Source organism: Lonchura striata, chromosome 1 (genome assembly GCF_046129695.1).
Source record: "Lonchura striata isolate bLonStr1 chromosome 1, bLonStr1.mat, whole genome shotgun sequence".
Lineage (NCBI taxonomy): Eukaryota > Metazoa > Chordata > Aves > Passeriformes > Estrildidae > Lonchura > Lonchura striata.
In genome coordinates this window covers 96,125,469-96,139,859 of record NC_134603.1, presented here as the reverse complement: position 1 = coordinate 96,139,859, position 14,391 = coordinate 96,125,469, and the positions used below count along the sequence as shown (strand labels likewise).

The window sequence follows — 14,391 nt, the reverse complement described above, 5'->3', positions numbered from 1 at the left end:
GTACATATGTTTGTCCTTTATTTCAAGGAACATCTTTAGTGTGCTCTTCCTAACTGGTATTTCTCTCCATTGGTGAGGACTAGGGAACTTCTAAACTGGGATCTGAGGTAGGGTTACTGTAACTGGAGCTGTGGCTTGTGTAAACTTACCTAGGTAAAAAATGCCTCTGTTACCGTAATAAGAGTTTCATCACCAAAAATCTCTTGAAAGACTCTTTTGACTCTAATAAGTTCTTGTAAGGTAGTTTGAGTATTCTTTTTGTAAAAAAAAAAAAATTAAGGAATTTCTTCTGACAAAGTATGTTGATATTTAATTAACCCACAGCAAACCAAAAAGTTTGCTTTTCATATTTTGTTCCAGTTTGCTTAATTTCTTTTCTCCCACAAAGTCACATGCAGGCTTTACTCCTTGATTCATTTAAAGACTAGTTTGTTTTTCTACAGTTTTTGAGCAGGAAAAGCATGATGTGAAGGTGTTACTGGAAACAGCATTCCTTAAAGAAAAGAAGCAGTGCAGCCAATATTACTCAGAATGGCCTGGTCAGCAAACTATGCACTTTTCAGCTTGGTTACCCTAAGGCAACCCCACTTCATAGATAGACAAGAAGCATTTGAGCCTTCAAAGGAAACTATAAAAATATCAGTCAGTGCTGAGTAGCAGCAGAGGAGCATCTTGTAAAGCTCTGTCAGCTGAACTGACCAATCTGTTGCTATGTAAGGATATAAATTGTGCAAACTTGTTTCCAGAGCATCATTAAAGGAAAAGAAAAACAGCTTCCTTGCCAGAGAAGACTGACAACAAAAATCAACTTCTTGAACATCAGGCTGGACTGGTTTAAAAAAAGGAGTTTGAACAGGATAGAAGATTTCTTGCTTTATACAATTACTTTGATAAGAAAAGATTATTTATTTTGAGCATCTGAGTTTAGGACTTCTTTTACTTTTCAAAACATCAATGAAAACATCTGTTGTAAAAGCACCATTGGAGTGAGACCCACAGGTCATCTCTGTAATGCTGCTGTCACTGCAGTTTGTGGTAGAGGCCTACATATCTCAGTGAAAGTACATACTCATCTAAACTATTTATAAATGTAAACTGAATCAAGCCTGGCATGATAATGAACTGTCACCTCCTGGAGACCAGAGTAGGTGCAAGGCTCTCTGCAACAGAAACACAGGGCTGGAAAAAGGAGAGGACCCTGCAGGATTTGCTACTGAGTTTCTGGGAAGCAACAGGTGTAGCAGAACAGGAGGAGCTTGTGCTCCTGACAGGTCAGAGGGGAGCCAGGATGGCAGAGATGCAGGTGCCCTCCATGGAGAGTTCAGGGCTATAAAATACCTGGAAGTAGAGTCAAGGGGCCTTGATCATGATGGAAACACAGGTAGCCTACAGATAAGGACCCAATAAAGAGAGGAATAAGTGGAGTCTCTGTCTTTTTTCCAATAGCACCTACATTTGTAATTCCCTCCTGGATTCATTTTCGTTTAGGCAAACCCTTGGCGATATTGAGTGGACTTGGTAGGAACTTGTGTAGCATGTGGGCTTAGGAAAGGCAGCATGAACATGTCTGGAATCATGCTGATGATATTATTATGTTGTTTCTATTTTGTTTGTTTTGTGAAATAGCATACATATGTTAGCTTGTCATTACCTTCTCTCTCTGTGTTTGATTTATTAGAAAAGAGCCATCATAAAATTACCAAGCTATCCTGTGAACAACAGCTGGCTTTGGTAAACACTTAGTCATCTTAGGTTTAAGCAAAAACAGACTTGAAGTCAGCCCTGCATTAGGAGTAAGAGAATGTGGAATGATATCCTTCAGCAGAGAGCGCTGAGCTTGGCTGTCAGCTTAGTAGGAGACAGTGTGTACCAGCATTCAGGGCAGATGGGCTCTCTCTGGGTGAGAGGGAAAGAACAGGATCTCTGAGCAAGAGTTCGTCCAAATACTGGTCCATGAGACACTGCGAAGTTGGTTGCTCACACCTCCATATTTGAATTAGATCTTCATATTTATCTATACAGTTTTATACAGTTGTGGTTAAAGTTAAAAGAAAAGAAAGGAAAAGTAATAGAAAAATAGGGGATTTTACCCTTGCAGAGTTTTACACCTGAAATGCACCACTAATATCTAGTGACATAGCAATGAACAAATTTACCCAAATGTGCAGTTATCAATACTTGCTTTTCTTAACAGAGTCCTGGTTCCCATCTCTAGTCCCACATGATGATAGTTTTGAGCAGTGCTGACCCCAAAGAAGTGCAAGCTGCCAGGCAACAAGAATAACATCTCTTGTATCATAGGTGGACTTCTTGTGGCAACACTGAGCAACCCTTCAATCCTGTTATACATGCACAGTTCCTATTCTGTTTCTGTACAGCCATGAACAAGGCAATCCATTCACTGCAGTTAGCTAAGAAGGACAGAACCCACTTCTATGTACTACTAGAGATGATCAGATATTTTGGATGATGTTCCTATTTGTCATCCACCCTACTGCAGCTATGAGTAAATGCCATCTCTTGGTTCTAATAGATGAGTTGTCTGCAAAATGTCTGTCCCCAGCCTGGTTCAGCAAAATAATCCAACCATATCTTAAGAATGAATTACTTGTAGGTGGTGCAGTAGGTAGCCATGAGTACAGCTGGATAAGGCAGTAAATAGTGTTGACATACTACTCACCTGCCTTGCCATTCTTCCTTTTCTAGAGAGGTGCTGCTCTTTGCTTAATGTTGTACTGGTTTTAAAATTTTTCCTAACTGCCTCTTTTTACAGAGCCATATTATGTAGAGAGTTGTGAAAGAGGCAGAACAGAGAGGGAAGAGGAGGAATGAGAGAGAGATAAAGAAGATTACACACAGCTGGGGTGTGTAATCTCTGTGCCAGCATCAGCAGCAGCTCTAACAGTTTGCTAATCACAGGCTCTACAGACACATTTTGTGCTCTTGAATAATGTGGGGATTGCTCTCCTCTGAAGCAAATTTCTGCTTTCCTGCCTTTTATTGCCATCCTGAAATACCTCCACTTCCTCACACAGGAGTTTAGTTTATTTCTGGTTTGGGTTGAAGTTGTAATATGGTGTAGCTTGGAGACACTTCATGATTTGTTGATGCTGCCAAATGTCTCCCAGCTGTTTTCCACCGAGGGCAACATGACCTTATCACCACATGGCTGAGAGGAGTAGTGTGTGTTACTTGTCATTTAAGTTATTTTGTCACTATTGCCGCTCAGGGGAATCAGCAGTTCTACAGTAAGTGTCTTTAAAAGCCTTGAGGTTTTCCTCAAATTCACCTTTTTAAGTAGTCTCTGATAATCCTGTTGCAAAATGTTCCTGTCTTTAACTCCATTTTCAGTCCTACTCCTTCTACTTATAAAAAAAGAGGGTAAAATAATACTTCACTTATTTCATCCAAATTAAAGAGTTTAAAGAGTCTATACTATTAACCTGCAAGTACTCATCTGGAGAGTCAGAAAGTCCATTTTGTTGCCGTTGTAAAGTAGTGTTGAACTTGCTGCAGTTGCCTGCAGGTGACTGTAACTTTGGTTTACTCATATTTCTACAGGCTTTGCTGTAGGAATAACAACTTTTAGCAGTTTGAGGCTGTTTCCCACACTAAAGACACGCCAGCAGTGGGAGCTGTGTTTTCTGCTTGAACCCTCTGTACCTCCTGTGCAGGTATCACACTGCAATTGTATGTCACTAGCTACTTTAAGAGGAGCCCACAATGAAATTGCTGTTTGCCACATGTGTTTTAAGATCCATTCAGCCTCAGTCTATAACTGTTCTGATTCCTTCATTTTGCCTACAAATGCTAACAGGTCCCTTATGTATTATTTAAATTCTCTCCAAAATGGCCATGTTCTGTGCATTTTTCATCTTTCAGCCAAATAGGTGGGAAATGTTTCTTTTTTTTTTTCTTTCTTTTTTTTTTTTTTTTTTTTTTTTGCCATCTATTTGCAAGAGTTTTTCCTAGGCTTTGTGGTTTCAAGGGTAGAGATTTCTGCAGAATCTCAACAGATGAGTTGTCTGTTGCTTGGGCAATGCAGCTGGTCAGCACCCAAGGCACCATGATAATTGGGAATGCTCTTCTTTCACTTAGAACTTATGCCTTTGTTTAAATATGTTCTTGGTAGAAGATTTTCAGCTTTTGTGTAAGCTGTAGTATATCAGAGTTAAAATTCTCTCTCTGACTGTGTACCAGTCATAAAACTGGTATGTTTTCTTAGGACAATGTTTGCCTCTTGTTTTGCCCTGTTCTCTCCCTTGCTGACAGCCATAGGAGTTGTTTCATGCCTTTCCAATTCACAATTCTGTTTAACTTTGTTTCCATTTACCCTCAGAACTTGCTCACTTCTGTACAATGTTCCTTGTGTAGGATCCCTCCCTGAGCGCTGTTAAGATTTTCCTGTCTCTACAACTCTGAAAATGTGAGAAACCAAAGTGGGCACAGCTGATTTCTAAATAACTACATGCCACATTGGATAGCTTTTGGGGCATGACATGAATGCCTATGTGTTAGAGTGACCATTGTAGGAATCCATTACAATTCCTTTGCAAAACTAGGGTGACCTCATGATGAAGATAAAGAGATAAATGGCGAGTGCAGGAAAGCAAAGCAAGGCAGTTCATCAGAGAGCAGTCCTGGAAAAGCAGAAAGTTCCTCAAAGAGGTGAAGCAGTGGTAGGAGGGATTTGCTCAGGGAGGAAGTCTTTGTCTGCTGCAGCCATCTAAAATTCACCTTTTGTCATCAAATATTCTAGACATTTAAGTAGTTTTCTGGTAATGACTCCTCTCAGCCCCTATCAGAAGGTGTAGGGGTACCATTCCTGACTATTTCCTCTGGTAGGAGAGTGCCACTGCAAGTAAATGTGGGGTCTCCACCACACTGAGTTTTAATTACAAGTGTGTCTGCTCTGAAACACAGCTAAGTTGGTGCCATCCTGGCAGCACCCTGGGTTTTGCATACACATGAAGCAGCGAGAAGGACCAGAGATAGGTGGCTGAGCAGCAGCCCCAACAGAGCCTGGAATGAGCCCCACCACATTCCAATAGCTGGGTTCTCCATTGTGAGGTGCCACAGAACCATGGTCTGTCTAAAAAGGGAAAATAAAAAAAGCCCCAAGCAGGTCTTTCCCCACAATCCTGACTCCCTTCTTGCTCAATGAATTTTTAGGAAACCTGCATTTCTGGAGTCTGATTCAAAGTGAGTCATCAAAGCTGTAGGAGATGATTTCTTAAGTTTATAACCCTTTGGATGGAAATCTCTCAACTGTGTGATTTTGGAGGAAAGCTTAGGAAAGCAGCTAATAAAGTCTGAAGGTGTTTGCTATCCATACCATTGCCTGCTTAGCTCAGCTGAGTTAATTAAGTTGAGAAATACTTTTTTTACGGTGAGGTTACTTAACTGATACAGCAATAAAAAAAAAAAATTGCCTGAGTAGTTTGACAAGTGGGTGGTTTATCCCCACAGTTAAAAAGATCTGCCAGTGCTTTGGCTTTCAAGATTGATTTCTTTCTTCCTGTGTCACAATGTGACAATAGTGGATCCCACTTAGTAGGTTGTCCTATTTAACAGCAATGGTAACAATGTGAAGAATAACATGTGGAAGACTTTTAGGGTTTTGGGACAGGTGCATATGAGGCGCACATGTACCCAGTCATCACACAGGTGAGGAAATTGAGCAGTATAGAGAAGGAATAGATGTGAGGCTGTGTTGGTAAGAAAAGCAGCTGAATTCTCCAGTGCTTGTGGTTGCCTGATGTTGCTCCTGATTTGTTCAAACTCCAGAACTACAGTGACTGGTTGATTTGATTTCTCAGATGCTGTGAAAGGACATGTGTCAAAGCCACGTAACGCTAAGTGCTCTGGTCCTAGTGGGTGTCTTGACAGCCTCAGATTTGTTGGTGATTATTTCAGACCTCCATGCATTCCAGAGGCATTAAAATGGAGTTAAACAATCTACCTACAAAGGCCTTCTTAGTCCTGAGAATGACTCTGTTTAAATGACAGTGACTAGACCTCAAGACAAAAGTAAAGTCATTTAGAATCAACCTGTCTGTTAGTGCAACCTGTTGCATCTTCACTGAGGCCACGGACTCTGCCAGGAGCCTGGTTGCATTAAAGCCTTTTCTACTCCTCAGTGTAAGATCCCCTGTTTTGAGAAGAATGGCCTGGCAGGAGTAAGCATCCATTTGAATCAGGGTAGCCACAGCTTCTCCAGCACAGTGGGTCAGAAGTCAGTAAACTTTAGTGGGGAATGGACAGCACTTTGTCTTCAATGATTTTTAGCTTCTTCCCTAGGATGATGTTGTTCTGAGGGATTTTTTTCATGCAGCTATTGTTACTTCATTATCTTTGTATTTTCAAAGCAGCAGGTCACATAAAACTTTTCATGTATTTCATATTGGGGGAATCATGATTCTCATAGTTCAGAGCTCATTTTTTGTGTGCGATTAGAAGATACTTGTAGATTGAATTTGGATTTTACAGAAAAATGATTTCTTTATCTAATTCAAGGAGCTCTAGAAAAATCATGCAGGAGTCAAAATCTTTGCCTGAAGGTGCCAGCAGTTGTTATAGTGTAGCAAAAAAAAAAAAAAAAAAAAAAAAAATTACAAGGAAGTAGATACACTACTTGCCAATAAAAGCAGAATTCCCATGTGTGTGGTTTTTAGCATTTATAAGTTTGTATTGAAAATACTCTCACTGAATATTTTACTCTGCTGGTGGGAGGAAAGTCTGTGTATTGAAGAGGAACATGAAAGGCCAGGTGCAGATGGATTCCAGCCTTGATGGATGGCACAGGAGCATCACCATGCATGTGGTTGTCCCAAGGTCTCTGTGTTGTGTTCTGTGCTCTCCTGGGAACTGGTGAGGAGATACTGGAAGCACCCTCAGAGGCAAAGCCCATGGCTGAGTTCTGGCTCTTAGGGAAACTCATTAATTGCAAATCTCAAGTAAGTTAATAATTTTGATACATGAATGATGATCAGATCTTACACAAAACCAGGTTATCTTGCCATAATACAGCTTTGCAAACTATCAAAAATATGAGAAAGTGAGTTAAAATGTGGTTCTAACACAGAGTTAAAATGTGGTTTATGCACATGCAAAGGTTGGTGTCTTGGTATTGGGAGATGGAAGCTGAGGATAATGTCTTGGAATCAAATGAAATGTGTTGGGGTGATAAAGGACCTCTAACTGAATGGTTGAGGTTGCTTCATGAGGCCATTCATTACAAAAATTTTTGCAGTAGGAAAAAAAGATCAAAGAGTTTTATTAGGTGAATAAAAAAATCTGAAAGTTAGCTAAAAAAACATTCCAAAGGTACGACTGCTGCAGTATAAAGAAGGAATTTAACCATATAAAGCTCATTAAAAAGGAGTCAGATGTCTATAAAAGACATTAATTTCTTGCTGCATTTGAAATGTCCATTAGAATATATTATGTTTATATATATTTTATTGCTTTTTGCTTGATTTCTGCAGGTTTCTAAAGTCAATTTAAATAAATTCAAATTTTTTTTCCCCATTGGTCTATACTGAAGTTTCAGCCTCTAGACTATCTTACGTTATTCTGTATCATTACCTGGGCTTTAATTCTTTTTCTCTTAGGGTTTGGCAAAACTCTATGAAAGAATATGTTAAGAATATGTTTAAGTCTAGAAAATGTATTTTTGAAGACACAATACAAAATTGTGTAGATACAGACATATTTTTGCTGTGGTATACTTTACAGGATCACAACACAAGCTTTCATATTTAAGCTTTTGTGGAATTAGAATGTAAAATTCCTTGAAGCTTCTGGCTTGTATGACTTGGAAAAATTACTCTAGTGCCATTTATCTGATTTTACATGTTCAAGTCATTAAAGAAAGGGCAAAAAATGTTTTCTACTAAGAAATATTGATTACTGTAATTTTAGAAATCACAGACGGAAAAAGTAATGTTACATAAGTTTGCAAAGAATAATACATAAATAAATAAAATGTAGTTAGGGATTAAGTTATAAAGACCCTTAAGAAAGTTCTTACTGACTGAGGGAAGAGGGGTGGTATGAAGAGTAATTAGGTAGGATAGATGTCTTTAACAAGCCATCACACCTTTCAGATGAGATTTTCAAACAGTGTGATGGCTTTTGGGAATTGTGGGCTCTCAGAGCAGCTGCTCAGCTGCCTGGGGCTGGACGTCACACATGCCCCTGACAAACTACAAGGAGGTCTTTGTACCGCCTGTGGCTGGGATAGGAAGGATAGATTGACTTCTGGCAGCTCCAGAGAACTTGGTGAGACTCCACCCTTTAGAGGGAAGAAGTAATGGGCAAAAGGTCTTGTTTTTATTGCCAGGTCAAGATTCAACAAGTTGGAGTCACACGTTTTCTACGAAGAGCAAAATGTGGAGAAAACTGGGTTGTTCATGTATAGACTGGTCATGTATTTGCAATTATTTCAATGTCTAGTCCTTATATCTGTATTTCTTACTCTAGAACACTCTTGCCCCTATATTTATTGCAAATTGATTCTGACTGATATCAGTAACTATTTAATTTGTATTTTTTTTCCTCATTTAAATTAGTACGAAGTCCTCATATGCTTTTGAAATGTCAGAGATCAGAAATGGTGCTTGAATAAACACAGTAGCAATTTATGTAATGCCCTGGCAGTCTCAGGTATTCAGCACTGTCCAGTGTTCCTTCCACTAGATGGATTTTCAAAAGCTGGCTTCTGTATTTCACACCTGCAAACTACAGCAATATTTAGTTGGAAGTGCTGTGTGTCTGCAATTAATTTTGAATGCTGAAGTGAAATCTGGCCTCATGCATCAAAGAGCTTGGATGCTGTTTCTCTGGTTATTTGCTCAGCTGACTGTGTTTGATCAGAGCTGATGTCCTCAGTGGTACAAAGAGGCTGACATACTTACAGGAATGCGAGTGCATTACTGATTGCCAACACAGTGCAGAATAAATAAGTCTGCGGCTTTTCCCTAATTTTTTTTTTTAGTGCTTTTTAGAGCATTGGTTGATTCCCTGTGTTCCATCTGGCAACATTACATATATTTAAGTTCTGTGGGAACAAGGCTCCAATTTATATTTCAAAGGTATTTACCTTGTTGTATTGTGGCCTTTTTCATTTTATGGCCTGCAACTTCCTGGGACAAACTGCATCCAAAATAATTGTCAGTCTCAGGTCTTATGCTCGTATTACAGTTTCCTTGTCCCTTGTGGATCAAAATTTTCTGAACAAGTCATGTTGAAATCCCTCCATGCAGTTACATCCAGTTTGTTTCAACTCTTTTGGCTTCTCGTGGAATTTCTTTTCCCTTGAACTCTCTTTATAGCAGATACATATTGCTTTGATTTCATGCCTATTTTCTATATAGCCTGATGAAATAAAAAAAAAATAAATAAAAATAAAGGGTCTACCAGAAAAAATGGAGGATCTACCAGAACAAATGTTTAGCAATAGAACTGGTTGGTGCCCAGACCTGTGGGACATATGATCATATGGTTAAGATGCTCAAAATTAAGTGCCTGAACTTGTATATTGTTTTGGGATATGTACAATACTGCTTTAGCTTGTAGCCCCTCTGGAAAATACTTTGAGGTGAAAGCATTTTTCACATCATATGGATCTAATAATAGTAATGACAGTGCCAGTTTCATAGCATTGTGAGAGGAAGAAGGTGAAAAAAGGATCAGCTAGCAACAGCAGATAGTATGTTGTACTGTGGTCACCTATTGACCAGTCTAGGAGTGGCCAGGAAAAAACACAGGGAGCCCATAGCATAGAAACAGGAGTTAATATCCACGAAAGTGACAGTAATTGCAGAGGTTTTATGAGGACCCAGATTGATATGAAGCACCTCTAGATGTCACTACAACATTGTAAAATGTAAGTAAAAGAAAGACACGAAGCTGAAGTTACGGCTTGTACACTCCAGTTTCTGGTTACTGTCTCAGTCAACCCTCAATAAATCATTGCATCATTAAAGAAGTCATTACCAAATGTTCATTAAATAGCAAGGAACTTTTTGATAAGTGTCAGTCAGATTGTTACTGAACATTTTACTAGAACGTTATATATTCCAAGATTTGGTTTAACTGAGTTTTTTAACAGCAAAAGCTAGGGCACACCAGCAGCTGATTTCTGATGCTTCTTCAGTTCAGTCTCTGAGGTTCAGTCCTAATCTTTTCTAGATTGTTCTTATGGCAACACCGACACTGATTGCAACAAAGATAATGTCTCTTGCTTTGTACTGGTATCAATTCAATCAGCTTGTAGTGATTAAAATAAGGATCAGCATTTACAGGAAATGTGTGAGTTAGAATACAAAGTATTTACATTTGACCAAGAATCAGGCTGTGATTTCTTGAGGACCAATACAACAAGTAAACTGTACAAATGAACTAATATGTCAATTGCCTTCTCCACAGGTCATCAAAGAAAAGTCATATTTCAGTGAAACAGAGACAAAAGAAAAGAAGCCACCAGATTCAACAGGTTAGACTATTTTTTTCTCTGATCAACTTCTAGTTCCTAAAAACTAACACAGAAATAGCCATGACTTTCCTGAAATGACCATGACTCCAGTGAAGTTGCTTGGGTTACATGTGTGTTCATCAGCATGAGTGAGCACAGGGTATCCAACTGCTCAATAAGGTGTTTTGCATGAGTTTATTAACCTTGACCTGACTGACAATAACTTGGAGTGAGAAAAAACATTTTCTAGTGCTTTGTCTCAAAGAAAGCATTTGGGACCCATGAAATTCGGTTTTAAATAAATAGTCTGCTCTTGCTTAGGAGACATTTGTACTGACCTTGAAAGTGGGAGGGGAATGCAAATACCTAGTTCAAAATTCAACAGAAGTTATGCTAAGTGTGCAGCCCTACTTTAGTAGTGTTACTGAATATCATAAAAACACTGACAGATTGCTTTGTAATCTCTTGTAGATGGGGATATCCAGCAGAGTCAGTCCTGCTCAGAGGAAGAAGTTGATAAGCTCAACAAGGAAAATGCCAAGAGGGAAAGTTCCGTTCTGCTTGAAGTGGATCCTCCCAAATTTCATACTGAAGAGTCAGAGGAGAAACAAGAAAGTTTGTCTTTAGGAAGCCATTATGAATATAGGAGAAACTCTTTTCAGGAATCCTTTGCTCCAGAAAAGTATCAGGAAGAAGGTACTGTTGATGATGCTTGTCAAAAACCAACTGTGCAGGAGATCGAGAGTGAGTCCCCAGCAGATGAGGAGAAGAAGGAGGAGGAACATCAGGTGCCTGAAGATGCACTTGAGGAACAAAAAGAGGACAAAGAGAGTGAAGGAAAGGAAAATGCTGATAAGAGTGAAAAGGGTGCTGAGGAACCACCAGCTCCTTCCCAAAAGGAAGATGAAGAAGAACAAAGTGATTATGAAGAGGTATCAGAGGGAAGGTAAGATTTGAAACTCAAACTACACATTCTGAAAAGACCCTTACTTCAGAAAAATATGTAGTTCAAGTCAGAGTGGCTGATTAGTACAAATATTGGTGAAAATTTAGCCCAATACAAAAGTGAAAAATATGTTTATGTCTCTCATCTAAGTGAAATTATACTCTTAAATAAGACAGACAAACAATCCACCACTTACGGTATTAGCAGTGTGCTGTGGTTGTTTGCTTGAGAAATATGTTAGGAACATGGGAATTATGTTATGCTATTCTTTATCTCTGAGGAGAATTCTCCCATATTTAGGTTTAAATCCTGCAATGTCACATAACATCAGCAAAATAGATTAGGCCATCTGCCAACTGGAAATTAACTTACTGCAAATGTAGTAATGTAAAGGACAACATAAAAATGTTTAAATTAAAAAAAAACCAACAAATTGCCCTGGCAATTGACCTAATAAATTTGTTTACTGCAATTCTATCTTTGCTGGATCTAATATTTAGCCTTTCAGGGATAAACAAGTTTATGCTCTTAGGAAACTGTATGAACAAAGGGAAATTTCAATGCTCTCCCCTGGCTTTAAAGGTGAGATTGATAGCCTAATGTCAAGTAAGAGGAAGAAAGGGAAGAAACAATTTGCTGTCATGGTTAATTTAAGGGACATTTTTATTTCTCAACATGAATATTAAACCAGTTAATTTTACACCATGAAACAAAACAGCTTAATATTATTTGAATGCAATATCTGTGTGGGCATTTTTCACCTATGTTTCTAAAGTTGCTCTGCTTTAAGTGTACTCTGCACTAATACCATGTTTTGTCCTTGCAGGTGTAAAAGCTGCGAAAAAGGTACAGGTAATTCTAGTTCAATCCCTGGGCAGACCCATCAATTTTAGCATAGTAGTAGCAGTCAGCATCGAGTGCATGATGAAGGTCTAGTAAAAGATGACAACAAAAAGAGCAGAGTAGTTGCAGAAAATGCTGATAACATATGTAAAACTATAAAGAGCTTTTAAAGGAAGTATCCTGAAGGCAAAGCATTTGATTCCCCTGGTATTACAGTGAAGAACATAGATCTTAGAAGATAATGATTTTGTCATTCTAATTAGTAGGGGAAAAAGATCTGCATAATGGGAAACAGTTTTTCATGGGCTGCATCTTAAGCTGATGAGAAGTAGCACAATTCTGGTTACTTTCATATTAGAGGCTTCTGCTCGGTCAGAAATTATTAAAAATTAATTTGCTTCCGCCACAACTACTCGACTAATACTATCCTCTCTCTTCTTTTAACAAAAGAGCTAAAATCCCTAAGTATAGAGTGGAGGAAGAAATTATATCAGGTGTGGCACACTTGGCTGACCTGAGGAAGTGTTGAGAATGTGTGTTAACAAGGATTCTGCAATGCTGTGGACGTAGGCTGAAAAACCAGCTTGTTCATATTCATACCATTGTAATCTGAAGTGAGAACAACTGCAGGCTGCAAAGCAAAGAATTGCAGACTTTTGTGTGAAAGCCTGAGTGATGCTGTTGAGCAGTCAGATAAACGGTGCTCAGGAACCAAACTCTGAAGCAGTGCTCACCATTGGGAGGCAGAGATTTCTAATATTAGACCTCCATCTTAAGAATTTCAGTGGCTATTCCTGTAAATGAAATTATGGCATGTGAGGAAGTGGCCTGAAAGTCTTAGAAATATATGAGTGTGCATGTGCATACACAGAACTCAAGATGAATTTTATCTGCTTTGGGAAAGGGGGGAGAGTGTTGGAAGGAAACATTTATTATAGGTTTGTGCTAGGTTTTTGTAGCAGAAAACAGGAGATAGCAGACTAACACTTTAAAATCCATAAACTGTTGTGAATTCTAGGAGATTGTTATGGATGATGTTAAGGTTATCGTGTCTCTGTTTGAACATCTTTGTAAAAGGAAATTATTCTTGAATTGGGAAAAATCTCCTCTGGTTTGCAGGAAAAGAAAAATAGAGGTTCTGTCATGGGGAACATCTTGAAGTCAAAAACTTAAATGTAGTTTTGAAAAGCAGTCTGGCATCTTTAAAAGAATATTTCCTTGCCCAAAGTTTGGCAATGTTTTTAGGTGACCTTTCAGAACGACATTTTCTTCTGTCACTTGCTTGCTGGCGCTGATGGAGTTTGTGTCATTAGAGTCAAATTTTGCCTTAGGTTAGAGATTTTCTTGGCATTTTTTGGGTCTTGGTATCGTGCAAAGACCCATACTTACAGTCATGCAATGCAAACTCTGTAGAATCCCAAGTAGGTGGCAAACTTCCAGAAGCCCCAGCTTTTCACAATTCCTTGACCATGAACTAACTTCCTGACCATGTAAATTATTAACACAGTCAAAAAAAAAAAAAATCTAGGTACACAGCTGGTGTCCTGGAAAAATGGACATTCACTGTCAATAAGGACAATCTACTGCCACATTAATGACCAAAGTTTTTCTGCCAGCTACATGCTGTCATGGGGTCTCTTGTTTGTGTTTTTGATCATTTTCACTGGAGTAATGAATGGTTTTAAAATTGCTCAACAAGCCTCACACAAAAAGGAGCTGGCATTCCAAACCAGAGAGCTCATGTTGAAACACTGGGGCTGTAGCCCTCCCAAATGGTTGAAGAAGTATTTGTCACCTTGGTCAGCCAAAGGTCACTCTCAAGAGTATCAATCAAATGAAAAACAACGTGGGTATGAAATTGAAGTCATGACCGCCTGCAAAAAGTCCAAATTAAGGCATGGAGGGCTGGTCTCCAGCAGGGATTTTGACATCAGGATGGCAGAAAGGTCCAGAAAGTAACACCCAAGACCTGCCAAAACTCCATAGCTGCTGCAGTGCAATGTTGGGAACCATCCCACCTCTGTACCCCTCTTTACCTTTTCTCTGCCATCTTTTTTTAAGGACAGAAATTCTGCAGAGCAGCATATGACAGTTACCGTGTGTCCTGAGCCATACTGGAAACCCC

At 39.0% G+C, this 14,391-nt stretch overlaps 1 protein-coding gene across 4 annotated transcripts in view; it reads left to right on the top strand.

The window, feature by feature from the left end:
* The window catches only part of MYLK4 (myosin light chain kinase family member 4), a 60,451-nt gene that overhangs the window by 28,656 nt on the left and 17,404 nt on the right, over window positions 1-14,391 (top strand). For 3 of the 4 annotated variants that reach the window (XM_021530569.2, XM_021530570.2, XM_021530567.2), the window contains exons 2-4: window positions 10,432-10,498; window positions 10,949-11,423; window positions 12,250-12,275. In XM_021530569.2, the coding sequence (XP_021386244.1) occupies window positions 10,432-10,498; window positions 10,949-11,423; window positions 12,250-12,275 (568 nt within the window). The remainder of the gene's footprint in view (window positions 1-10,431; window positions 10,499-10,948; window positions 11,424-12,249; window positions 12,276-14,391) is intronic. The other variant, XM_021530568.2, reaches the window with a different exon arrangement.